General features: G+C 39.7%; 1 protein-coding gene across 1 annotated transcript in view; it reads left to right on the forward strand.

Moving 5' to 3' along the window:
• The first annotated feature begins 253 nt into the window (after nt 1-253).
• MYCT1 (MYC target 1) overlaps nt 254-27,720 on the forward strand; it is a 54,569-nt gene continuing 27,102 nt past the window's right edge. Inside the window, exon 1 of the mRNA XM_063441339.1 lies at nt 254-432. Coding sequence (XP_063297409.1) covers nt 369-432 — 64 coding nt within the window. The 5' untranslated portion in view covers nt 254-368. The remainder of the gene's footprint in view (nt 433-27,720) is intronic.

Raw genomic sequence — 27,720 nt, forward strand, 5'->3', positions numbered from 1 at the left:
GCCAGTGGGACTTGAAATTTCCATTTTGCTGTTGTTCATCATTCGTAACGCTAAATGTAAGCAAGAGCATATTTTAAAATTGCAAAGGAATTGTGCATTGTTTGGAGTCAATTCAGTTTAGCTAAGCTAATGACGAGGAGGAAATAGTTCCAAGTCTCAGGAACTGTATGTTGGCCTCAGATAAGAAGCTACTTGTTAACTCTGAGTATAAAAGCAGGAAGTGTGCGACTCACATTTCCTTTGACATAAACAAAGCTCATTAGACATGTAGAGAATTTTCTCTTATTTTATGCTGTGACCCACACAGATCCAGACCTATTGCATGACTAAGCTGGACATCTTTAAATTAGACCTTTATCTTGGATCATATGGCTAATTACACATACCATAATGGCACATGCTTTTCACAACCATTGCCTGAAAATTTCTGGGGTAAGCGTGTCATTTTATTTCTTGGATATTGATTCTTTTAATGCCGAATAATGTTTATAAAAAGTCTGTAGGGGTATAAACGGGGTGTAATTCTAAAAATAACCAGCAACATTATACTGATTGTTTCATTTTAAGATCTTTCTTTTATAATATGGTCATAATATAATACAAATACGCAATAATTGTTTGTGCTATATGTAAATATTTTAGCTTGGATTGCACAGAGAAATGTTTTTATATCTGTATTTTTAGCTAAAGCAGATACATCTTCTGGTATTGATTTAATATGTTAAAAATAATTCTTATATATAACTAAACAATATATAATGTTTTACTGATTTAGCAGGAACTACAGATGATGTGTCAGTCTCTTAGTTCATAGTTTCCATTATTGTATTTAATTTGTTAAATTAATATTTTCATCTGTTTTGTTTATCATATATACACATGACAAATTGCTTTGGGTTGCACCATCAAACTTATGTTTGTACGTAATTCGTTCAGATATTAATGTAGTTTATAAATATATGTTTATGTTCAGTTCCAAAACATGTCCGAATAAAGCAAATTATTGTTTGGTGGGTCCTTGCTAAATAATATTCTGACTTGTTGAAAGCCACGTAAGTTTATCTCTGATTCAAAAGGGCTCATAAGTTTGCTTCTGAAGTTTTCCCAACGTGACATTATATCCCAAATTAATTGATTATAATTTTATTGATTATAAATGTTTAGGTGTTCTAGTGCCTAAAAAGAGTAATGCTACAGTCATCAATACTAGCCTTTTTTATGTCAAAATGTTCTTCCCGAGGCCTCACATGACCCCACCAACAAAGATGTCCAACTCAAGAAGAATAATTGTTTAGGCTGAGAAACAAAGGTTATCTTCATTGTTGACAATGTGTTGAGAATACAAGGAACACATTAATTAATTTTTCTTTTGTGTAAGAAGATCAGTATCAAGTCATCAACCTCAAGTTCAAATATTCTTCCTCCTTGGTTATTGCTAAAACTCCCTTTAAGTGCTCTGATTTCAAGGTCATGGAGTGACTCATCCTCAGGCTTAGATGTGATGACCAACTGGAGTATTGTAATTACTATCTGTACGATGGTGTGTCTGTGCATATTCATAGTGGTTTGAAAGCTCAGACTTGTTAAAGCCACTTAGAATTGTTGGTCACACTTGAGCTGCTGTTTAATATATACCAAATATTTCCATTTGAAACAGAATTAAACCTATAGTGTAAAATATTTTTTTTTCGTTTGTGTGTGTGTCTCTGAGAGGAATATTTTTATTAAAAGTGGATGTTTAAATATTAATAAATGCTGTCAGTTAGAACACTGAAAAAATATTCATCTGTGATAAATCAACTAAATAAATTGTGCACATACTGTTATTTATGTAACAAACAAATGAAATGATTTCCCACATTTTACTAGTAGCATATTTGAACTGATTAGGCAGAAACTGATTTCATATAACAACTTCATTCTAATGGGAGCAATGAAAACTTAATAAATAAAAATAATAATTGCGTGATATGAGACAGCATATCAGCAGGATAGCTATCTATGTACCAGAAAGCAAACAAACAAAAAACAAAACACATATAAAATATACATTGTAATGTCTGGTCAGCTTGTCCAACTCACTAATCAGGCATTGTATTAATTCTCTTTATAATTACAAAAATGTCACCTATAATAGACAATAGATGCTTTTTTGTATGATTAATATGATTTTAACAATGCAATTATTATTATTTTATTATTCTTTCACTGTGTTATATGATTTATTATTATTAAAAACAGTAACAATAATTGACAGGTATGACATAAGAAGTGCTTCCTCTGGTTCAAAGAGCCAATACCAGCATGGTAGCCTTTGTTCTGAAAGGGTTAAACCACAGTAACTCTCTAGAGCAGACTTTGGGAAAGAAAATGTTCCATTGTGGATTTAAGTAGTAACCTTGAGAACAGTAGAACTTCCGTTATAATATGCTTTACAGAGAACGATTTAACCCCTTCATGACAGGTGAGACAGACATAACTAGCTTAACCATTGTCAAGAAAGGGCAGAGAGATAGAGACCATCATTAAAACACAGACCCCCCACAAACTGTTCCCCCTACACACTCTGTCGCCCTCCCACACACCGCCACTTGCCCATGCACTGTCACCAACCTCCCACACAAACTGTCACCCTCCCACACACTGTCATCCACCAACACATAGTAACCCCACTTCATGCTTCCACACTCACATTAACCCCTCCTAATCCAATCACACTCACCCCCACCAACCATGTCACACTCACATTCCGCCAAACTCATCCTCAAACACTCGGTCAAACTTACCCTAGTCATCATGCCCCACTCAGCCTACCACATTAACCACTCCAATCATGTCACCCTCATTCCCTCCAACCATACCACACCCACCCTGTCACATTAAATCCCCCTGTTATTCTCACCTCTCCTCGTCCTGTAACAGGAGGCAACCATGCCACTTTCCCCTGATCACATTAATGCATCTAATCCTGTCATACTCATCCCACAAACCTGCCACACTCACCCTGTCACATTAAACCCCCTTATCCTGTCACACTTACCACCCCTCACCCTGTCATACTCCCTCCTCCTTATACACTTACCCTCCCTCACTCTGTAATACTCACCCCAACCCTCTCCCATTTACCCCATGACCCTGTCATACTCATCTTGCCACAGTTACACCTTTATTCACCCTGTCACAGTCACCCCATGAAGACAGTCATTACATACACACATACCCCTGTATTCACCCTGTCACAGTCACCCCATGAAGACAGTCATTATATACACACATACCCCTTTATTCACCCTGTCACAGTCACCCCATGAAGACAGTCATTATATACACACAGTTATAAAACATAGCTTCGCCTTCGCCATACACACAATGCTCAAAGGCCACAAACAGCCCCACCACACACACACAACACACTGCAAGCAGCAAACACACACATACTGTCCCAGACACAAACATACATATGCTCACAGAGACATACATTCAAACACAAGGATACTCACTGCCAGACACACACTCTGCTACTAAATTTCTATAATTGTCAATGTGTGTTGTTGTTGCAAACACACATTGCTACCAAATTTCTATATTTGTCAATGTGTTTGTCTCTGTGCACCAGTATGTTTGTATCAAAAGTGTGTATATGTGTTTGAGTATTAGTATGTTTATTTGTGCATGCAACATTATTTACATGTGTGCATGTATTAGTGTGTGTGTCTATGGCTGCAATGTGACAGCGGTATGGCATGGGCAATGCAAACGCAAAGTGGCAACATATATAATATATATATATATATATATATATATATATATATATATATAATGTACATACATATACAATACATGGAGCAACACATATAAAGATATGTATATGGTGCAAAACAGTTGGCTGACGTATTTATGGATAGCTTACATTTTTCCTTATCTCAAGCCATTATCCCATCTCACTTTAAAACATCTAATATTTTACCAGTGCCAAAACATTCTGCCACTAAGGACCTTAATTCTTAGGTATGCGCATAGCACAGGACACCATTGCCCACGCTACCCCCAAATAAATCCCTTTCTGCACTTACATGGTTATCATTTATATTTGTAAATGATACTTACTACTAGATTGAACATGTTATTGTTTTATTTCGTTTCTTTTATAAGTGTTCATTTGACAATATATGCAATTAGTTTAGCTAGGTTTTAGCTTTCTTGGTGAGCAAAAATGAGAGCCCTCATAATGGCTGCATTTTTAGTTAGAATCATTTTATTAAAAAAGTCACACCATTTTAAAGTATGCTACACGCACATATGACAAAATTTGTACTTGCATTTGAACAACTGAATTACATAAAGATATTTGTTTGATAATTACAGCTAACCTGAAATACAGGCTGCCATAGTTTTATTAATTATTTTCTTTTAAACATAGACATGTATTGTACTTTGCTGTTGGCTGTAGAATTATTTTGGTTGATGTTGAGTTTTGTAACTTAAAAACGTCTGGACTGGCTATGTTAAAAAGTAATGTGCAAACATAATTCCTTAATGTACTGCATATTGAGGTTACCAGAACTTGTACAGTAGGCACAATAGATTCAATATTTTAGATCAGATTGGAAAATTGTTGACCAGATTCACTACATAGTGTATTATTTTTTTCTTTTTTTTTTTTTATTGGACTATAGTTGATGTTTTTTTTTTAATGTTCCTTTAAATAATATATTATATGACTATCAGCCCGCATTTATCAATAGAAAAAAAAGGGGGGTAAGGTTAGCGCTAATAATATATTGAACAGGCAGCGACCTTTAGAGGGTAACCCTCTAACCCTCTATATAAGAGAGATACAGTAAAGAAAAAAAGGTTGCGCCACGGATAAAAAATAAAAAAAATAAAAGTAAGAACAACAATACAAATATAAAAATGAATAAAAATACAAATAGGTATAGTCCAGAATGGTTGGTCAGTTCCAATAGGTGTCTTGAGGTAAAGTAGGTATAGTCACTAATTCCGCTGTGGGGGTAGGTTCTCTTGTTGTAGTAGTTTCTACCGTCTCGTAGTATGGAAGACACAAGGTGAAAGGACTAATCGTGCGGAGTGTATACACTTAATGTGATAGTATAAAAAATATATATGTTGCACTCACATTTAGTTGAGCTATAGCCAGCTCAGGGTTTGTAGGCATACAGCGGTATAATCCCCGCTTATGGGATATATTGTTGCTTGTCCTCCAAGGGGTACGTCCAACTCTCAGGAGAAGAGGGAAATAAAAACAGCAGATAGTGCTCTCCGATTAAATTAAAAGGTGGTGAATAAAATAAGATAAAATATACTCACAGGTAAAGTGCAGATCACACTGCACTTTAGAAATAGCGTTAGTGGTATAATCCCCACTTCAGGATATGTAGAATAAAAAATGACAGGAAAAAATAAAATAATAATGATAATTGTGTATATAAAATGATAGTGGTACAATAGTCTGACCAAAAAATCATTTATTATAAAATAACACAATATAAATAACCATTTAACGCGTTTCACCGCTGGGGCTTTATCAAAAATGGAATAACATATTACCTGGCACATAAAGAATTTATATAGGTACTGGTACTTTAAAAAAATGGCGCCAAGATGACATCATTGTTCGGCAGCCAGTTAAAATCATACAATTTGCATTTCACGTAAAATAAATAAAAGCTTTAAATGAGAATATGCATCTTATTCCTTAGTATACCCTATCCTTGTGAGTTAAATTCTGTTCAAAAACGAGGTCTTAAAACATAGATTTAAGTAACATTAAAAATTGTGCGTCACGTGACTCGCACAGCATCTTGGGAAATGTAGTGTGCGAGTCACGTGATCGGCGTGAGGTAGCTGTTGAGATAGTGCAGCCAATCAATAGAAGTTTGCCTGGTAATCATGGAGTTATAGTTACAGAAAAACAATAGCTTTACGATTAAATAATAAATGTTAGCTTACGACTAACATTGTTCTAATGCATCACTTGGTTGATTCCACAAGATTTGTATTAAGAAAAAATCACCTTTTATTTAATATCAAATAATAAAATCTCCCACATACGTGAATTAGAAAATGATGACACTGTCTGTCATGGAATGATACTAAAGAATACTTGAAATCACATTGTGGAATTCACCACGCTCTATTTCCTTGTGCATGAAGAGATAAAAACAAGATTTTTTTTTTTTAATGGTAATACATAAATAATAATTTACTTACATATTTCAGAGCAGTATTTTTTTTCTATCTTGTGGGTCAAATTGAAGGGAGAAGGCTCAATATCATCCCATCTTCCAGGAAACGAGGAGGTCACATTTTCCAGTAGCTCCAGAAGATCCAAAAATAGAAAGGATGTTATTAGAAGTGTTATGCCCCTACCTTCTATGGGGCGTAGAGCTTCAGATATAGGGAGAGAATACTAATCATGCAATTGTTGTAGGAAAATATGGACATGTGCATAGCAACAAAAGCAGCAATGACTTAAATATGCCAAAATCCCATAAAGCAAGAAATTACCCCCCTTAATTTTAGGATTCTGAAGCTGCCATTGCCTAAAGTGATCATTTCAAGCTGATGTCCCACACTATGTTTCATAGTCTTACATGCTTCCTCTGCGGAGACACCTGCTAAATACTGATGTGGTTGGCTACCAATATAAGCAAACATGGAATTAGTTCTCTTTAATCCCTTTACTAGTATGTGATTTACAAAAAAAAAATAATAATTTAAATAACAAGCATCTTCTCAATTTCTTCTGAAAAATTTGGCATATGACTACCCTTTTCCTTGACCTCAATAACCTATTATTCATCTAAAAGAAACAAGTGTTCTGACGTTTCTAACCTAGGTTCTCAAAGCATATTTGCTGGACCACTAAGTAGGAATGTGGAATATAAATTTTTATTTTTTTTTGCTTTTGGATGGGTGGGAAGTTTATTGTTGGTTCAGTATCATCCAGAATTAATTAACACAAAGACTAATTTTCCTTGATCCCACAGAGAGTTTCACAACATAATAAATGATGGACCCATATATAGTACATATTCTTCATATGCTTTGAATCTGTTAGTGATACCAGCAATGGATGTTAAAAAGGGCGCCGATGAAGCATCAAAATGTGTCCAGTTTTATTTAGATTGTATTATTCCACCTTTATGCCAGTTATGTTATTTTTGTAAGGTGATTTATTTTTCATATAGCATCACCACGTTTGATATTGGATACTGGCTCTGTTATCGACTAGTTATTTTATTGCAAGTAGCATTCAAGGAAATTCAACACATTGCACCATGGGGTATATGTACAAAATATTGCTCAAGGTAATTTTTAACATTTCTTCATTCATTTAAGATTGCAATTATTACCCGAGTTTTAATAATTATTGCATCTAAAGTAGGGTAGCTAATAAAACATTTTCAAATCCTAATTATTTTACATTTTCAATATTTCAAAAAGCTGAGATACAGAAAAGTAAAGGAGTGGTAAATAGTCAACATCCAGCATATTATAGTTCACAATGGGTGTATATTACAGAATGACATGAACAGAAACAGTGTTAACGGTGGTGTGCATCTGTTCTTGTTATCTCAATTTGTTATGTGTTAAATCTAGACAAGAAGGACTCCTACAGAGAGCCTTAGAGTGGTTTCCCCCACTACCCCTGAACAATCAAATAGAATCAATCATATCCGTGTTCACAAGCCTGAGCTGCATCCTGAACATTATTAAGAATGGTGTGCAGACGTTAGAATACGTATAATCAGGGACATAAGGTACCAAGGAACTTTTGGAGTATATTTTTATAAGAACATCCTAGTGTCTTGGGGTAGCTCCAATCCCGTGCATGAGAAGATCCTTCCTGAAAAGATATCCAAAACTGCTCCAGGACCAGGCACCACTAAAATATATGAAGACGAATGATGGTAGCCAACTTAAAGCGCCAGCACAATGGCGATGCGCCCGGAAAGTCATGAGCTAGTCTACTAGAAGTTAGATACCATCTCACTATTAAATTGCAGTAGGATTTCCAGTTTTGTACAGAGTGGCATGCGTCCATCACCCGTTCATATTCTTTAGACTACTATTGCATAGTGTAAGTGGTGCCCAGTTCCTTCTTCCACACAAGATTATTTTTTAAAGTCTGTCAGAATTTTAGACAAAGTTGTTGCAGGCGATACTTTACTTCATTCCAACTCAAAATTCATACATGTCTGCACCCATTGCATTGCTGTAGTTATGGTAGCAGATCATAGAATTTGCATGTATTCAGATATTTTATCTTATCTCAATTAATAACTTATTTATTCCACTATAACCGTAAATCTCCACTACTGCTATTATTTTATTTTGTAAACAAAATGCTTGTAAAGGAATTTTAATGAGGATGGAAATTATTTGGCAATGCACAGCATGCATTGTGATGTGTATTTAGATGGAAAGACTAACAGAACAATGCTGTTTTGATCATCTATTTTTAGGGGGAGTCCAAAGTGGATTTTCTAAAGTTGCATTGTTATATGAAGCTTGGAAACATAAATTGGCTTTTATAGAACCTACTGCAACCAAGCCCTAACAAAAGGCTTCTAATGTAACAAATCACAGAACCTCAGTGCATCTCCATCCCAAATCAGAATGAATTATTTTATAATGGCTTGTACAAAAAAACCTGGTGAGTTCTAAAAGATAACACACTGACTGTCAGTGTAAACTACTAGTTTTGTGCTCAGTAGAAAATTTCGGGTGAGTCAATTCAGCCAAAACAATAATTAGGTTGACATAATTTTGTTGAGGTGGGGGTTCGGCCTTGCAGAACAGCATCCATGCAAACGATTTGGGGAAACCTATTTGGAGGAACCAAAAGAGTGACACAAATTATAATTTTCCTTTTTGTGAAGTTAATTCCAGCTGGAATCCGGTCAACACCAAGCTTCGCCTGAGATCCAACTGAATAGAATTGTATTTTGCCATTTAGATTAAGTCCATTTTGAGCATTTGGTTACGTATGAGCATTCCGTTGCGTTATGTAAATGCTTATACTGGCTGATGTCTGTTTTTTTTTATTTCTGAATTATTTATTTGTTTTCTTTCTTTCCTTCCTTCTTTCTTTCTTTCTTTCTTTTTTTCATTCTTTCTTTGTTTCCCCGTAACCATCAATCATATCTTTGTTTTGGTGTCATGGACAGTACACTGAATCACAAAGCAAACAAGCCTATTTGGCCATTGTCCATGCAGTTTTTTACGTGATACATCCATATGAAGCTTCAGAGTTATGGAATTGAGACGAATTGCCGATCTACCAAAATTTGGACGACTTGCAATTTGTTTAAACCTGAATACACAAGTTTATAAACTACTAACATGTTCAAATAAATTCTGCAACACAGCATATACTTGAACTGGACTGCCCAGTGCCTTAGACAGCTTATTGTGTTTGTTCTGGTAAATATAATCATTCCCTTCCGGTGTTTTTCAGTGTTTTCAGAGAACATGCAGTGTTTACAATACAGCCTAGGGATACCTCCACGGGTCACTCTTAAAATGACTTCTAGAGGTTCTTCCTGGATGGAGACACTGAACTTTCCTCATAGAGCCAGGGCTGTGATTGGCTTGTGCTGGCTTTGCCCCTGACCTGCCCGATTGACAAGCTCAGCCAATCCATTGCTTTTATATGTGAACGCATTGTGATTGGCTCAGAACACCACTTCTGATGATGTCAGGCTAGTGGGCAGATCAGGGGCAGAGCCAGCAGCAGCAAAATTAAATAAAGGTGGTGATATTTTGCTTTGGTTTCAACACTAAAGGGTCAGGAATACATGTTTGTTTTTCTAACCCTATAATGTTCCTTTGATGAATAAACCCAACATGTAAATTCGTAGACTAAACCCATTGTATCTGTTCTGGAGGATATGCAGTCTTGCATTGCAAACCTGTCAACTATTTCCTAAGTTTTATTTTCCTGTCACAGTATCCTGTTTTGCTTGGTTTTAAACATGTGTTTGTATTCTGTGCAGGTGTTCTTCTATGAACTTATGATTATATAGCATGACTGTCCTTTATAATTTGTGTCTGTTCAGCATTCTACACAATAACTGAAAAAGTGATTTATTGTGATTTGATTTCAAAAGAATCCTACATAATATGAAATATGTTCTTTATAATACATTTATGTTATCATGTAAGGATTTATTTGTATTATCTAATCAAAATTTCCGTGATATAATTTTATAAAATTAATTTAAGACGATTACTTCCAAGTTTGAGGGAATTTACTTTTTACTAGAAAATGAAATTCAAAATAAAAATTATTTATCCTGATTTTTAAATAGAAACATCCAAAATAAAAATATCCAAAATAACAACTATATAGATTAACATTAACTAAATAGCTATTAATAATAATATTAATAAATGAATGAACAAGACAGGGCATAACTTGTAAGGAAGGTGTTACAAAGACAATGCAAATCTTGCTTAATTTGAGGTTCTAAAGTCTCCCACTCATTTGTTTTCATTCCCTTAGCCCAGCATATGGTTGCTTGGTTCCTGGGGACTTATGTGTTTTTATACTGTGTATTGTACATGTCGCACTAAAACCTTGCAATGTATGTTTTTAAGAGCATAACTTCAATTTCAAACAGATGTATACTAAAAAAGTTATGAAGAGAATGAAAAACATTATTATGGTCAACATGACACCAGAATAACTATTGGATAAAACAAAACAGTGAAGTGAGATATATATATATATATATATATATATATATATATATATATATATATATATATATATGGGATTCTATAGTGTTAGGAATACTAAACTGTATTCCTAACACTACAGAGCCCTCTGGTGCCCAACTCCCTTGCACCCCCTCCCCCAGCAGCTAAAGGGTAAAAAAAAACCTTTAGTTACTTACCCGATTCCAGCGCCGATGTCCCTCAGTGTTGGGTTGGCATTCCTCCTCCTCTGACATCATCTGATCGGGGTGGTAGGGCGCATGTGCATCGAGCACCGCAAACGCATTAGCCCTCTCCATAGGAAAGCATTGCTGCAGTGCTTTCCTAGGGGGATTTAACTGATGCTGGATGTCCAGGGTTTGGTAAGTGACCAAAGTCGGCTAGCAAGCAGAAAGTGCCTCTAATGGCTGTTTGATTGACAGTCACTAGAGGCAGTCTTGGTCCTGCTATGTACTTATTGCAGTTTCACTAAAGCTGTAATGCTTTACATTGCAAGACTAAGTGGAACTGGGACTCTGTACCCAGATCACATCAATGAGATGAAGTGGTCTAGGTGCCTTTGGTGTCCCTTGAATATAATGTCTGTAGTCCCCCAATAACTCCCACATTCCAGCAAGCACGTACCATGTTATGTTATTTTCCAAAGTTATTCTAGTGTTGACTAATCCCAAGCATGTAGTTGTGAGTTTGAGGAAACATGGACCCCAGGTAAAAATTTAAAAATGAAACACTTGCTAGTAGCTATGGTAATGCTATACCTAAAATTTAGAAGTTTTCTAATTCTTCAGTTTTAAATATATACCCGAAGTACCAGCCTCCAAAAAGATCATTCTGACCTACTGTGTGGTGTCATTGAGTTCATGTGTTCAGGATTTCCATGTATTCAGAATAAACCACAATTGTCTTAATCTCAGTAAAACACTTTCTCAATAGGTGCATACATTTCTGCACATGTTATGAGCTCACATGCCTAATTATCTTCAGGCTTTCTCTGTACCTACTAACGCAGTTTGTAATGAGGTTATATATCTCATTAGGATGAAATTCCATCTGCATGTGAAGTGTGTTTGACTCAAGGTTAGGAAACAATGGTGTAATCCATAAATAAACCTGCCAGGACCTGGAATATGGGCAATACGATTACATCGTCTCTAGTCCTCAGTCCTAATTATAGTTCTTTGACGTCATCCCAGTGATATATAATCTCTAAAACAATGCAAAGGAAAGTGTTGTACTTTTTGATTTTCACACACAAGTAAAACCACTACTTGCCTGGTTTGTATTTCATTTGATGTTTTGTTTTTTCCTTAGGGCTATCCCCTATCCCACGCTGGGATAGGGGGAAGTAAAATGTGGGAAAACACATGCTTTAAGATATTTTTCTGTCGTCTGTTAGCATAAGTCAAGGATGACTTATTGTTCAACTGCATGGGAAAAATGCATGGGTGTTTGTTTATGACAGACACCTATTTTTAAACGTTTCATTGTATTTAAAAAGTATATGAGTGGGGGAGGGGACGGGCGGTCATGCCGACAGGCTGCAAATCACTTGGGCTCCCGGGGAAAAATCAAAGATTAGGGTATTTACCCACCCTACCCGAAGTGTACCAACCCGGGGGTCCATGGCACGAAGCTCTGGAGTGTCCCGGTGCAGCCGGAGCGCTCGAAGATGGCTGGCTCTGGGTCCTGGTATGAGACTCTGGAGCTCGGGGATGGAGGCCTACCCGGGTGGGGAGTGGGGCGGACGGCCGCTGCCTCGCTCTCCATCCCGACCATAGCGATACCCGACAGGCGCTTTCCTGGTCCCGTTCCCCCCCCCCCCCCCTGTGGGCCGGGGGGGTCATCCCGGTCCCCATCAGGCGGGCTACTACCTTGCTCGACTTAACTGGGCGGCCCAAAGAGAAAAGGCTCCCACGCGGTCTCAACAAAATGGCCGGCGCCCGCGCTGCAACACCGCCAGCAGAGACAGCAATCCCTCTGAGACAGGCACATATGGCAATACGGCACTACACAGTCCGAACTACCACCACAGGAAGTCCGCGGGGAACATACCCGATGACAGGAGGAAACCACTACAGCCTACATCTAATTCACCTGCCCATGTCAAAGCGGTAACCTCCGACAAGGCACGCTGGGATACCCCCGACCGCGCACGCCTCACCACTGAACAACATCCTCACCCACCGACCACACAGGGCTACAACCCACGTCTGAAAACCGAGGTCTGTGAAGAAAAGCATCCAGACTCCCACAGTAACCGCAAAGCTATGACAGGAGCCCAGGTAACCTGCATGGACTCTCCCCACGCCTAGGCACAGACTGCATTCCCATAGCCTTGTATGTTGAGCACGGTTGGAGCTGGTGGTGACCCCAGCCGTTCACACTACGGAGCACCCCATACAGCATACCATGTATAGCCACACCAGATACCATTGTAACTACAATCTTTGTTTATTATGCACACAGTCTGTTTAGCATCTTATAGACAGTCAATTTGTGTATAAGCTTTATACCTGGTAAGGGAGATAGTGGAATATGTGGTGCTCAGCCTGGTGGCACATTACTTTAAGGGTTTTAATAGATATGTATTGAACTTAGCCATTACTGCATGCAAGTTTTAGTGCAGCTAAATCTTAGAAAATGTGTAGTTTATACTTATGCAACACTATGCCTGATATACCTGTGTGTCAGTCAGGGCTCGAGTCCTGCAGGAACGCATGGGAACAGCGTTCCTGCACTTTTTCCAAAGCAGGAACGCTGTTCCCAGTCCTGCAGGACCTGCCCTGCTAACTGCACACAGGGGCCATCACACGCGGCGTTCTTCTCCAGCTCTCTCAGCTTCAACTCTTGCGAGACCCGCAGCTGTAAGAGCGTTGCCACGGGTTACCATGGCAACGCTCCGCACAGGCGAGTCTCGCGAGAGTTGAAGCTGAGAGAGCTGGAGAAGAACGCCGCGTGTGATGGCCCCTGTGTGCAGCGGCTGCTACCCTCCACCGGACCACCAGGCGATCTCCCCCCTCCCTGACAAGGTAAGAAGCAGGGAGGGGGGAGTAAAGTAAAAAAAAACATAAACACATAAAAGTTAAAATGCAAATGCATCCCCCCTATCATCCAGCACACACACACATAATCCAGCACACACACACACACATAATCCAGCACACACACACACATAATCCAGCACACACACACACATAATCCAGCACACACACACACACATAATCCAGCACACACACACACACACACACAATCCAGCACACACACACACATAATCCAGCACACACACACACACATAATCCAGCACACACACACATAATCCAGCACACACACACACATCATCCAGCACACACACACACACACACATCATCCAGCACACACACACATAATCCAGCACACACACACATCATCCAGCACACACACACACAATCATCCAGCACCCACACACACACACACACACATAATCCAGCACACACACACTGCATTCATTATACACAATCTGCACTTACTACAAACACACTACATTCATTATACACACTCTGCACTCATTACAAACACACTAAATTCACTGTACACACTGCACTCACTACACACACTACATTCACTATACACACTCTGCATTCATTATACACACTCTGCATTCACTACACACACACTACATACACTGCATTCATTATACACACTGCATTCATTATACACACTGCATTCATTATACACACTCTGCACTCACTACAAACACACTACATTCACTATACACACTCTGCATTCATTATATAGACTCTGCATTCATTATACACACTCTGCACTCACTACACACTACATTCACTATACACACTCTGCATTCACTACAAACACACTACATACACTGCATTCATTATACACACTCTGCACTCACTACAAACACTACATTCATTATACACACTCTGCACTCACTACAAACACACTACATTCATTATACACACTCTGCACTCACTACAAACACACTACATTCACTATACACACTTTGCACTCACTACACACTATATTCATTATACACACTGCACTCACTACACACACACTACATTCATTATACACATTCTGCACTCACTACAAACACACGGCATTTATTATACACACTGCACTCACTACAAACACTTCATTATACACACTCTGCTCTCACCACAAACACACTACATTTATTATACACAATCCGCACTCACTACAAACACACTGCATTCATTATACACACTCTACACTTACTACAAACACACTGCATTCATTATACACACTCTACACTTACTACAAACACACTGCATTCATTATACACACTCTACACTTACTACAAACACACTACATTCATTATACACACACTGCACTCACAGCAAACACACTACATTCATTATACACACTCTGCACTCACTACAAACACACTAAATTTATTATATACACTGCACTCACTACAAACACACTACATTCATTATACACACTGCACTCACTACAAACACACTACATTCATTATCCATACTCTGCATTCACTACAAACACACTACATTCATTATACACACCCTGCACTGCACTATATGCATAGGAGTGTAATTTTTTTTAAGGGGGGGGGGGGGAGGCAGAATCTTGGGTGAGTTCCCACACTTTTTTCCCCAGGACTTGACCCCTGGTGTCAGTTATTCATAAGCGGTTCATACCTACTTAATTAAACATGCACTGCTCAGCTACATAGTCTTACCAACATGCACCAAACCTGTTATGCTTCAAATTTAAATGTACTGACTATTCTGCCATGTCTTAATATAAAGCTACTGTTCAACCTCTTTTCACATAAAAATGTATGCATGCCCAACTTGCCACAATACTGTTATCGTATGAGAATTGAGCCTGTCAACGCTGTTGTGGCGAAACAGGCACTGTTGTAATTACCTGCATACCAAAAATAAAGAATTAAAAAAAAAAAAGTATATGAGTGATGTAGTAAATAATTTTAGACAATCAGATTATTGTTAGCAGCACAATATCACTTTTTAATTTCAAATATCAATATATTAATCATTGTAACTAAAATAGTCTTTGTTAAAGTCATACAGAATGCAACAACATCTAAATGTACGTATATCACAACATCTAGGCGTTTTCTTCGATGTAAGACAGGCCTTTAAATTAACATATTTAACTCCAGGGAGCATTCTTGCTCCCACAGGCTCTCAGAGTTTGTGCATGTGTGTTTGTATCTACGGATGAGGGTGTGGGTGCCTCTGGGAGTATATATGCATTTGTGTTTGGGAGTGTGCTTCTGAGAATTTGTCTGGGAGTATGTATGCATTTGTGTTTAGGAGTGTGTGCATTGAAATTTGTCTAAGAGTTGGAGTGTGGAAATTTGTTTGTGTTTATGGCAGTGTGTACCTGCATGTGTATATGGCAGTAAGTTTCTGTGTGTCTCTATGGCAGTGCCAATGTGTGTGTGAGTCTTGCAGTCCGTATCTATGTGCGTGGCTAGCAGTGCATATGGATGTATGCCTAATTTACATATTTATGTATATTTGTCTCTGAATGTGCATTTGGGTATTCACTTGTTCATGTGTGGGAATGTGTGTGTGTCTGTGAATATGTTTCTGTGGTTGTGCTTGTGTATGCGTTTCTGGGAGATAATTACTTGATGGGACCCAGCCACCCTGCATGTTACTGTGTTATCTAGAAATAATTCCTTCATCGTGACTATTACTACGTGAATATCAGAAATTTAATCTGCTATTTTTTCTCCCATTTTAAACTCTGTGTCCAAATATGCATATAAATTTTGCTAATGCATATAAATTAGTTGCTATAAAAATTATTAATTTACTAACATTTGTGCAAATATTTCCAAGCTCCTATTTACCTTTTGTTAGCTGCAGTACTGGCCTCTGCAATTAAGGAAGCCCCACCCATTTTTTGTCCAGCACGTACTTCCTTGTTCTCAGAAAACTCAGTACAGAACTCAGTACAGTTCTCCAGTCCACAGCTTCACTTAGATATTGGTTGTTTTATTGAAATGTAGGGATCCTTAAAATATAAATAAAAATATATCTAAAAAAATATAACTTTCCATACACAATATAACATTATTATTTAAATTATTATTAATTTATTATTGTAGCAATAGTAAAAATAAGAACCCAAAAGTGACTCTCGATGTACATTGCATTTAATTAAGACAGGAGGCTGACGCTGATGCTCTCAGCAACTCTCTATTCATAAAACTGGCTTGAAAAAGTTTGTTTTCAAGTCACTTTTATGAATGGGGAGTAAGTGATTGGCTGAGAAAATTAGCCTATCACCGGCGCTGCTTCCAGATTCTGCAAGAGCCGACCGCTTTTAAAATATTAAGACAACTGGTGGACATAGAGATTCAGCACTGAAACACAGACTTTGGAGTTAAACAGTTTGAGAGTGGTTTAACCCCTAAAGATGAGCCAGCGTGAGGGACCTCCTGTGAACATAACAACTTAATTTTGATGAAGTTGTTATTATGCCCAAATTTGTTCTTTAAATGTGTTGGGTGTTTTAAAAACTGTCACAGGCCAAATTGTTATTCTCTAAGGTCTAATCTTACCTTAACTTGTTGCTCATTTAATTTATGTGTACCTGTCTCCTTACGTGTGTATGACTCAGTAGGTGCCAACAAATAGACATGTGCATATACATAGAAACATAGAATGTGGCGGCAGATAAGAACTGTTTGGCCCATCTAGTCTGCCCAATTTTCTAAATACTTTCATTAGTCCCTGGCCTTATCTTATAGTTAGGATAGCCTTATGCCTATCCCACGCATGCTTAACCCCTTAAGGACACATGACGTGTGTGACACGTCATGATTCCCTTTTATTCCAGAAGTTTGGTCCTTAAGGGGTTAAACTCCTTTACTGTGTTAACCTCTACCACTTCAGCTGGAAGGCTATTCCATGCATCCACTACCCTCTCAGTAAAGTAATACGTCCTGATATTATTTTTAAACCTTTGTCCCTCTAATTTAAGACTATGTCCTCTTGTTGTGGTAGTTTTTCTTCTTTTAAATATAGTCTCCTCCTTTACTGTGTTGATTCCCTTTATGTATTTAAATGTTCCTATCATATCCCCCTGTCTCGTCTTTCCTCCAAGCTATACATGTTATGATAATTTCATCTTTCCTGGTAAGTTTTAACTTGCAATCCATGAACCAGTCTAAATATATATCGTATTTATATAGTAATGCTAGCATACACACAATTTGAAGAATGTCGGAGGTTTAGCATGCTCTCTTTAACTAAAAAGGCAATGAAACAATTAGATCACCTGCTTCCTAAATATGTGGCATCCCCTATGATATTCAAATCAATCAATAGACTTGTCTGATTTAACACATTTAAATCGTACAATAACAAAATAATTTGTACTTGCACAATTAATTCACTAAATTGTATCAATTGCGTAGGAACTGATCCTCTTGCATTATATACCTACTTGGACTCTCTGCAATTCTATGACCTCACAGGATCCTGTAATGAAGCAAGAAGAGTTGGAATGTTTTCTAAACAAAAACATAAAATTTGAATTAATTTAAAGGAACACTCCATTAGAAATAAGTACATTATGTCCTAAAATAAAAAAAAGTTCCTTACCTCTAATCCAGCACTCCACGCATATATATCATCACTAGTGTATTTAAGAAAGACAATATTCTAGGCTGGCTGCTTAGCAGACACGAGGGCTTTCTAAAAGGGCTTATAAAAGTACCTATTTCTCATGAAATTTTTCATTTTTGTAGAATAAGACCGAGATGAGATGGTAAAGTGGAGTTTTGGAGTGTTATTTTGAAATAGTTCCTTTGTTAAGGTCTTCATTAAAAATCATGTCTGATAGTGAAGTTTGTCCAAAGCTTAATGTTTAATTAATAGAGAATGATATGGCAGCCACTTATGTACAGAAACTAATTCTTTTTTATTACTTTTACACTAGTTTAGGTGTTCTTAGATGTAAGCTGGTAGATGTAAGCTGGTATGTAGCTGGTATACTGAGGAATCATTTTGTCAAGTATATTAAACAGTCTAGACTGCACTGACTTTCTTGCTATTATGTTTAACAGTTTACATGGATAGTGATGTCCCGAACGGTTCGCTGGCGAATAGTTCCCGGCGAACATAGCGCGTTCGCGTTCGCCACGGACGGCACACATATGAAATGTTCGGTCCGCCCCCTATTTTTTTTTTGTGGTCTTTCAGCCAAATTTACTAATACTAAGTAAAAATTACTTAGTATTAGTAAATTGTGCCCCTATTTGCAATACCGCGAGTAGGGGCATGTCTATTAAAAAGTGAGCAGCCAATAGGGTCCCCCCTCCCTGAGCGGGTGGAGGCCCTAAAGTAAAAAAAGGGGAAAGGACCTATTGTCCTCCCCCTGGCCCCCACCCCTGAGCAGTGGGTGGGGGTCCTAAATACCAATAGGGGGGGACCTATTGTCCTCCCCCCCCGGCCCCCACCCCTGAGCGGCGGGTGGGAGCCCTAAAAACCAATAGGGGGGACACCTATTGTCCTCCCCCGGCCCCCACCCCTGAGCGGCGGGTGGGGGCCCTAAAAATAACAATAAGGGGGGGACCTACTGGCCCCCACCCCTGAGCGGCTTGAAATCCATCCAATCACAGTGCTCTGTGTCATTTTACACAGCGTGGGAAAGTTCCTTGGAATTTTCCCACGCTGTGTAAAATGACAAAGAGCACACTGATTGGCTTAAACCAGCCAACCAGAGTGTTCTTAGCCTAATTGCAGAGCGTGGCAAGGCTTTATAAGCCTTCCCCCACCCTGCATGGAGCCCTCCATGGATGAAGATGGATTCTTTTTTTTTGCGCCCATTTTTTTTTTTTTTAAATTGCGTTGGTTATTATGTTTTTTTATTTGGCCTTTTTGGGGCTGAAAATTTTAGAAGATTTTAGAAGAAAGAAAACATTGAATGGTAAGTTGTTTTTATCTAAATTCTTTTTACAGGTTTTTAGTTAAAGGTCCCCCCCCTCATTATTTTTAGGGTGAGGGGAGTAGGTAGGGGGATAATTTTTTTTTGGGGGGGGTGACTAGGGTCCCCCCTATTTGTATTTAGGCCCCCCCCCTATTTGTATTTAGGGCCCACACCCACCGCTCAGGGGTGGGGGCCGGGGGGGACAGTAGGTCCCCCCTTATGGTTTTTTTTTAGGGCCCTTACCCACCGCTCAGGGGTGGGGGCCAGGGGGGGGACAGTAGGTCCCCCCCTTATTGTTTTTTTAGGGCCCAAACCCACCGCTCAGGGGAAGGGGCCGGGGGGGACAGTAGGTTCCCCTTTATTGTTTTTTTAGGGCCTCCACCCATTGCTCAGGGGTGTGGGCCAGGGGGGGGGGTGGACAGTAGGTTCCCCCTTATTGTTATTTTTAGGGTGAGGGGAGTAGGTAGGGGGATAATTTTTTTTGGGGGGAGGGGGTGACTATGGTCCCCTCTATTTGTATTTAGGGCCCCCACCCGCCGACAGTAGGTCCCCCCCTTATTGTTTTTTTTAGGGCCCCCACCCACTGCTCAGGGGTGGGGGCCGGGGGGACAGTAGGTCCCCCCTTATTTTTTTTTTAGGGCCCCCACCCACCGCTCAGGGGAAGGGGCCGGGGGGGACAGTAGGTTCCCCTTATTGTTTTTTTAGGGCCCCCACCCACTGCTCAGGGGTGGGGGCCGGGGGAGGGACAAAAGGCCCCCCTTGTTGTTATTTTTAGGACCCCCACCCACCGCTCAGGGGTGGGGGCCGGGGGGGACAGTAGGTCCCCCCCTTATTGTTATTTTTAGGGCACCCACCCACCGCTCAGTGGTGGGGGCGGGGGGGGGACAGTAGGTCCCCCCCTAATTGTTTTTTTTTTAGGGCCCCCACCCACCGCTCAGGGGTGGGGGCCAGGGGGGGGCCAGTAGGTCCCCCCTTATTGTTTTTTTAGGGCCCCCACCCACCGCTCAGGGGAAGGGGCTGGGGAGGACAGTAGGTTCCCCCTTATTGTTTTTTTAGGGCCCCCACCCACTGCTCAGGGGTGGGGGCCGGGGGGAGGGACAAAAGGTCCCCCCTTATTGTTATTTTTAGGACCCCTACCCACCGCTCAGGGGTGGGGGCCGGGGGGGACAGTAGGTCCCCCTTATTGTTATTTTAGGGCCCCCACCCACCGCTCAGGGGTGGGGGCCAGGGGGGGACAGTAGGTCCCCCTTATTGTTATTTTTAGGACCCCCACCCACCGCTCAGGGGTGGGGGCCGGGGGGAGGGACAAAAGGTCCCCCCTTATTGTTATTTTTAGGACCCCTACCCACCGCTCAGGGGTGGGGGCCGGGGGGGACAGTAGGTCCCCCCTTATTGTTATTTTAGGGCCCCCACCCACCGCTCAGGGGTGGGGGCCAGGGGGGGACAGTAGGTCCCCCCTTATTTTTGTTTTTATGGCCCCCACCCACCACTCAGGGGTGGGGGCCGGGGGGGACAGTAGGTCCCCCCTTATTGTTTTTTTTTTAGGGCCCCCACCCACCGCTCAGGGGAAGGGGCTGGGGGGGACAGTAGGTTCCCCCTTATTGTTTTTTTAGGGCACCCACCAACCGCTCAGTGGTGGGGGCGGGGGGACAGTAGGTCCCCCCTTATTGTTATTTTAGGGCCCCCACCCACCGCTCAGGGGTGGGGGCCGGGGGGGACAGTAGGTCCCCCTTATTGTTTTTTTAGGGCCCCCATCCACAGCACAGAGATGCCGTGGGGGGGAGGACAGTAGGTCCCCCCCCCTCATTATCATTATGGCCCCCACCTGCCGCCCAGGGGTGGGGGCCGGAGAGGGGGAGGACAGTAGGTCCCCCCCTCATTATCTTTGTGGCCCCCACCCACTGCCCAGGGTTTTGGGTTTTAAAATTCGCCTGCCTATTGAAGTCTATGGCGGTTCGCCCGGTTCGCGAACATTTGCGGAAGAACCGAAAATGTTATGCTCGCGACATCACTATACATGGATTCACAGGGGTAATTTACAAACTTCCCTTTGTAATTTCTAATTTGGATCACTAACAATCTCTGTATATTTATGATGAGACTAAAATTGATAGATTTAATCTATATTTATTTTATTTGAAATTAAAAATGTATTTATCATTTTATTTCGTAATGATCTCACAACAATAATTAAAATTGCAACAATATATGAAACTAGAAAGCTACAATTTCTGGGGAAATTGTGTGAAGTGTTCTTGCCTCCACCAGTAGTCTACAACTGGAGTGGGCGGAGTAACTGTTATCATTTATATAGCACATTTAATTGCAACGTTGTTGCACACTTACATTAAAACATACATTTATAAAAATATTAGCAGGTGTACAAAAGGCTCTGTCTATGACATCACTTGCTGCTGCAGCCTGGCACAGGTCAGAGTATTTTGGCGGTAGCCATCTTCAAACGATCGTATTTTAAAAACTATAAATCCTACAGTGAAGAGCTTTATATTGTGAGAATCACAAGACCCAGACCTACATTTTGATGCACAGTATGTCCCAGCAATATTAACAATGAAGGCACAGTCGCAGTTTAGAAATTGCACTTCAAATGTTAGCTTTGCAGAGTGGAGTTTCAATGAATGTCAATGGACGGCGTGAGTTGCAAACAAATGGTCATATTGTGAAAACTATAAGGACTATGGCTTAGGCTTTTAGTGGCAGCAGGGATAGCTGAACGTTTTGATATAAGATTTGTGTAGGTGGCCTAAAAATGAGGGAGTGGTGGCAGTTTAGAAATCATGTCCTGATTTTTCAGCTTTTGCCAGCTCCAACTCTAGCTTTGCCATTCATTCCTATGGGACAAATTTCGCCACAAGAACGACGATATTCCGTGAACCATTCGGGCGAAACGTTCCACAAAGTAATAGCAATCCGATCGGGAACAATCCGCACGTTTTGGTATATTTTTGTCTATGTAGTGTAAAAACTGTGGGAGGAGTTAGGGTGGTAAATTTGGCTATAATAAGAATAATAATATATATGTGAGATAACATTAAGTGGTCTTGCTATGCAAGAACACTTAATGACAGCATATGTTACAGCATTAAACTGCCATGAGTTTCCGGCATGAGAACAGACATATTCTAAAGTGAAAAAAGCAAGGTAAAATTTGGAGTAAGATGCTGATTGTTAATTGGGAATACAGATTATAGCACACTTCAAAAAATATCTATAGTGTTTTATTATTATATTGAGGAAACTCATTTGTTCCAGACATAGGAACCAGTGCTTCCTATTCATTTAAAACATTTTAGTGTCTCCCTTCCCATTAAAATTTTCTCATCGGACATTTTCCTGTTTCCTTTAACTCTCTAAAGCTTCAGTTAATCATGCAAATATCTTGCCAATGAGTTACAGTAAATTTCCTTATGGCCCCACAGGATAGGGATTTTTTAATAACCAAAGTTCTAAGAGATTAGTCATGTTGTTTCACTCCATATATTTACTCATATCAGTCACGTAGGGCTTTCCCTTCTAAGTTTTTGTAAGAAGTGTGTTTCAGCGTTTAAAAATATTAGTATAGATGGAATAAAGTGACACTTTACTGCCCAAATAAAATTAATACATTTATAAAAAAAAAACACTGTCCAGTAGATATAACCCTAATAAAAACATGCATGCATTTAATTATGCAAATCTTCATATCTAAAACCAGTTTGCATCAGATCTTTTGTCTGCAGCCCCTCCCCTTCTAACCCGCTCAGGCTTTCTGTGGCTGTCCAATCACAGGCTTCACAATGCAGCTCAATGAGAAGTATTTGCAAGGCAGGTGTTCTGAGCAATTGCTGCCTCTGCAGTTTAGCTCCACTGAGCTAAACAAACCAGGAAGTAACAGGGCTAGTTGTTTGATTGACTGCAGGAGGTATAACAAGGTTAGTTTATAAAAGTGTCAATTTACATTGAAATATGTACTTTCTTGTAAATACTTGTAAATTGACAGAAGATAGAGAAGGAATGTAGAGAACCTACATAGTACTCAATGTAAACACATCAGGTAATTCAATCAATAAATATCTACACATATCTAAGATATAAAATAAAGGGTGTTAGTCATATATTTCACAATACAATGCATAATCTCACTTATTGCTTGTATGAGATTAACTTCCTAAATTGTACTTAAATAGTAGTAATGCCCTCAGTTGTTCCTACATCATTCAGTTAAGGTGTAAGCAGAAAGTATTAATAAGAATGTTGTTGTGGCAGTGATAAAGCTCTAAAAGCTTAGACCACGTTGAATATATTGTTTTATTTGTTACATGACTATTAATTTCTTAATTGCAGTAATATTAAAGTGCCCGTTAGACCTGGAGATTTATTTTGTTCTGAACTGCAATGCATCCACATTTCAATATTCAAACTCCCACATGCTATAAACACAGAGGAAAATAAAAGGCTTGCACAGAGCATGAACATGTTTATTTTAATTCATATTTCAGAGTGCAGCTCCTGGCACCAGAAAACAAGGTGGTGGAATGGATACGCAGCTGTTTTGTTTTTTTGTGGGTGGGAGGTGGGGTTTGGAAGACACACCAGCTTTACCCTTGCTCTGCCTGAGTGGGAATAGGAGATCTAGTGTGTCTATTATTGATTTTAGTATGAGACTAGCTTTAGTTACTGATGTATCTACCCAGCTAGTTATTGTTATTGGCACTTTAAACACCTTGGAGTGGCAGATAGGAGATTGCTATTGTGCCATCACTGATCCTAGTTTGAGACTAGGTTTACAGTACTGCTGTATCTATTTTATCTAGCTAGCTAGCAGGTAGATAGAGCTCATTCTGCCACAGCTAGTTCAAGCATTATACCTTCTTGGAGCCCCTCCTCAATAGGTTAGTAAGGAGAACATAGCAGAGTCTATTTTGAAGAGATCTTTAGAGACACTCTTTATTAACCCCTTAAGGACACATGACATGTGTGACATGTCATGATTCCCTTTTATTCCAGAAGTTTGGTCCTTAAGGGGTTAAAGACTAAGAGGAGAGTACCAAAGTATTGTCCCCAATGCCCTGGTTTGTGTGGTGGAAGCAGAGATGATTCTGTTTGTGTGGTGGAAGCAGAGATTATTCTGTTGTGTGGTGGAAGCAGAGATGATTCTGTTTGTGTGGTGGAAGCAGAGATGATTCTGTTTGTGTGGTGGAAGCAGAGATGATTCTGTTTGTGTGGTGGAAGCAGAAATGATTCTGTTTGTGTGGTGGAAGCAGAGATGATTCTGTTTGTGTGGTGGAAGCAGAGATGATTCTGTTTGTGTGGTGGAAGCAGAGATGATTCTGTTTGTGTGGTGGAAGCAGAGATGATTCTGTTTGTGTGGTGGAAGCAGAGATGATTCTGTTTGTGTGGTGGAAGCAGAGATGATTCTGTTTGTGTGGTGGAAGCAGAGATGATTCTGTTTGTGTGGTGGAAGCAGAGATGATTCTGTTGTGTGGTGGAAGCAGAGATGATTCTGTTGTGTGGTGGAAGCAGAGATATTCTGTTGTGTGGTGGAAGCAGAGATGATTCCGTTTGCGTGGTGGAAGCAGAGATGATTCTGTTTGTGTGGTGGAAGCAGACATAACACTTTTACCTCTGGTCGTACTTGAATATGAGTATGATGAACCAAAGGAAGAATTTGGAGAGGACAGACAGCAGCAAAGTATATTTTCCAGCAGCTAGTGTGCACTTGCTTCCTGCATCTTCTTCACTATCTCCAAGTTCATCTGTATATGCTTTGGTATCACCTTATTCAACAGAGACAGCTGCAGATAAGTGGTTAGACATAGCTTACCCACTGTCATTGTTGCCATCACCACCATTACTATCACCAATACCACAATCTTCAATATTTGTATATGTGCTAGTGTACAGACTAGTGCCACTGCCACTGGCAAAATTCAACTTGCATCTTCAGAAGAGGCAAGGCAAAAGGTTGAGGGTACTGTATTGTGCAAACGTTAGGATCACTTTGAGTGCCAGTAGTCAACAGAGGTAGGTTACCTAGGAACAATTGCACACCTTTTTCATCCAGTGAATCCTCTTACATAGATGCTACTGAAAACTTTGATTTAGTGATTTAGAAATGTATTACTGATTTAAGTATTAGATTTTATATTTGTTTCTAGAAAGAGACAGATTATTTCATTGGTAATGTTCTTATTTGCCACTGCTTGTGCCTTGTTAAATACAAGCTTCTTACCTCAGTAGCACAAACGGTATGTAGCAGTTTAGTGCATAAGTGAACCATGCCTAAACTAATTTTTAACTTTTTAACTTTTTGTAGAAAAAAAAAGTATTCTAAAATGTGGTGGCAGTGCTGGGGGTGTTTGTAATATATTCAAATGCCTTTCATTGTAGTGGTTAGACCCTGCGTGTCTGAGTCATGCGATGTGGCTATGCCTTCTACTTGAATGGACACCTTTTTTCCAATTTTCCTTTTTTCCAATTTCTTGTCAGAGACATATTATTTTTTTTTAGCAGTGTGTTTCAGTGCCACTATGTGTGATTTGCGATACAGTGTGTGACTGCAGTATTCTGATCAAGTGAACCCTAGTGTTGCAGGAAGAGTAAAGCATCATTGTAGATGAGAATTCATTTTACAATGCATTTTTTTGTGCTGTGTAAGAGTTGAAGTACTGTGCACTACAGTGCGCTGTGTGCAATGTAGTCAAACACAATAATGTTACTGTAATAGTAAATCCACTATGCAGTAACCCATTTTTAAACACAAACATAAGGCAGGGTGAACGGCAAAACCACGACAATGACAGACATTTTAAAAAGGTGGTGCAACAGCAACAGTAGCAGCACCTCGTTCACTACTACTACCCATGGCTGAGCAGAGGGGATGTTGAGGATAGTGCTAGTAATTGACAGAGGCAGGTTAGACAGGGACAGTTGGACTTCTCAGTATCCTAGGTAAGTGTCCACCAACGCACTCTAGTACATTATGTTGGCTTTCTATTGTAATGTCAAGACAGCATACTAACAAAATCATGAGCATGATTTCCCAGATGGTTATGAAATGCTCCTACTGGCCAGCATACCTTTCTTTCCTTGACAGCACACTGGTAACAGCCCATAGTGCCTGGCTATGGTGGTGTTAGTGGAGGAGGAACAACCTTATTGTAAAAAATAACAAAGAACACGAGAACTCTAAAAACAGACAAAAGCTTATTCACAGCTGCAGCTGTGAACCACTAGAGAAACCAACATACTCGTTGCCATAACAGGTCTCAAATTAATAGATGGTCCCCTATTTAGTCAGTTCAATTAGCAGGGGGAGCTGACAGTATCAGTGAGCATAAATCTCAGTATCTTAAAAGAACACTATCATGCTAGGAATACAAACATGTATTCCTAATATTATAGTGCTCAAATAGCTATTTAGGCTCCCAGACCCCTTTCTGTGGAGTAAAAATGCTTTAAACTTAAATTTTCTCTAACACTGTGCCATCTCGCTGTGAATGGGTCCATCTCCATGGCTGAGTATATCAGTTTTGATGATCTCAGCCAATCAATGCCCATAGGAAAGCTTTGGGAAGCTATTGCGCATGTCCTGCAAAGTGCAGTGCTGTGCCACTCAGCAACTCCTCATAGAGATGCATTGAATTGATGCATGTCTATTAGGAGCATTCAGCGTCCTTATAGGTGCTGCACAGAGCAGCACTGAGATAATAAGCTAATGAGATAATAAGATAATAAGCAACTATATTGGTTGTCTGAGTGACTGCCACTAGAGGAGAGGTTACTAGGCAGCAATGTAATCATTGTCTTTTCTACAAAAAGGCAGTGTTTATGATGCTAAGCATGCAGGGACAGGCTGTAGACAACAGGAAAAACTACACTAAGCTGTAGTGGTTCTGGTGACTATAGTGTCCATCAAATGTGTCCCATTTTATTCTATGCACTGTAACAGGAATACCCAACCCAGCTAAGACACCAGAGCTGTGGAGCAACCTGCCTAAAACACATCCAATCTGCAGATAAAAT

The sequence above is a fragment of the Pelobates fuscus genome, chromosome 2 (genome assembly GCF_036172605.1).
Source record: "Pelobates fuscus isolate aPelFus1 chromosome 2, aPelFus1.pri, whole genome shotgun sequence".
Lineage (NCBI taxonomy): Eukaryota > Metazoa > Chordata > Amphibia > Anura > Pelobatidae > Pelobates > Pelobates fuscus.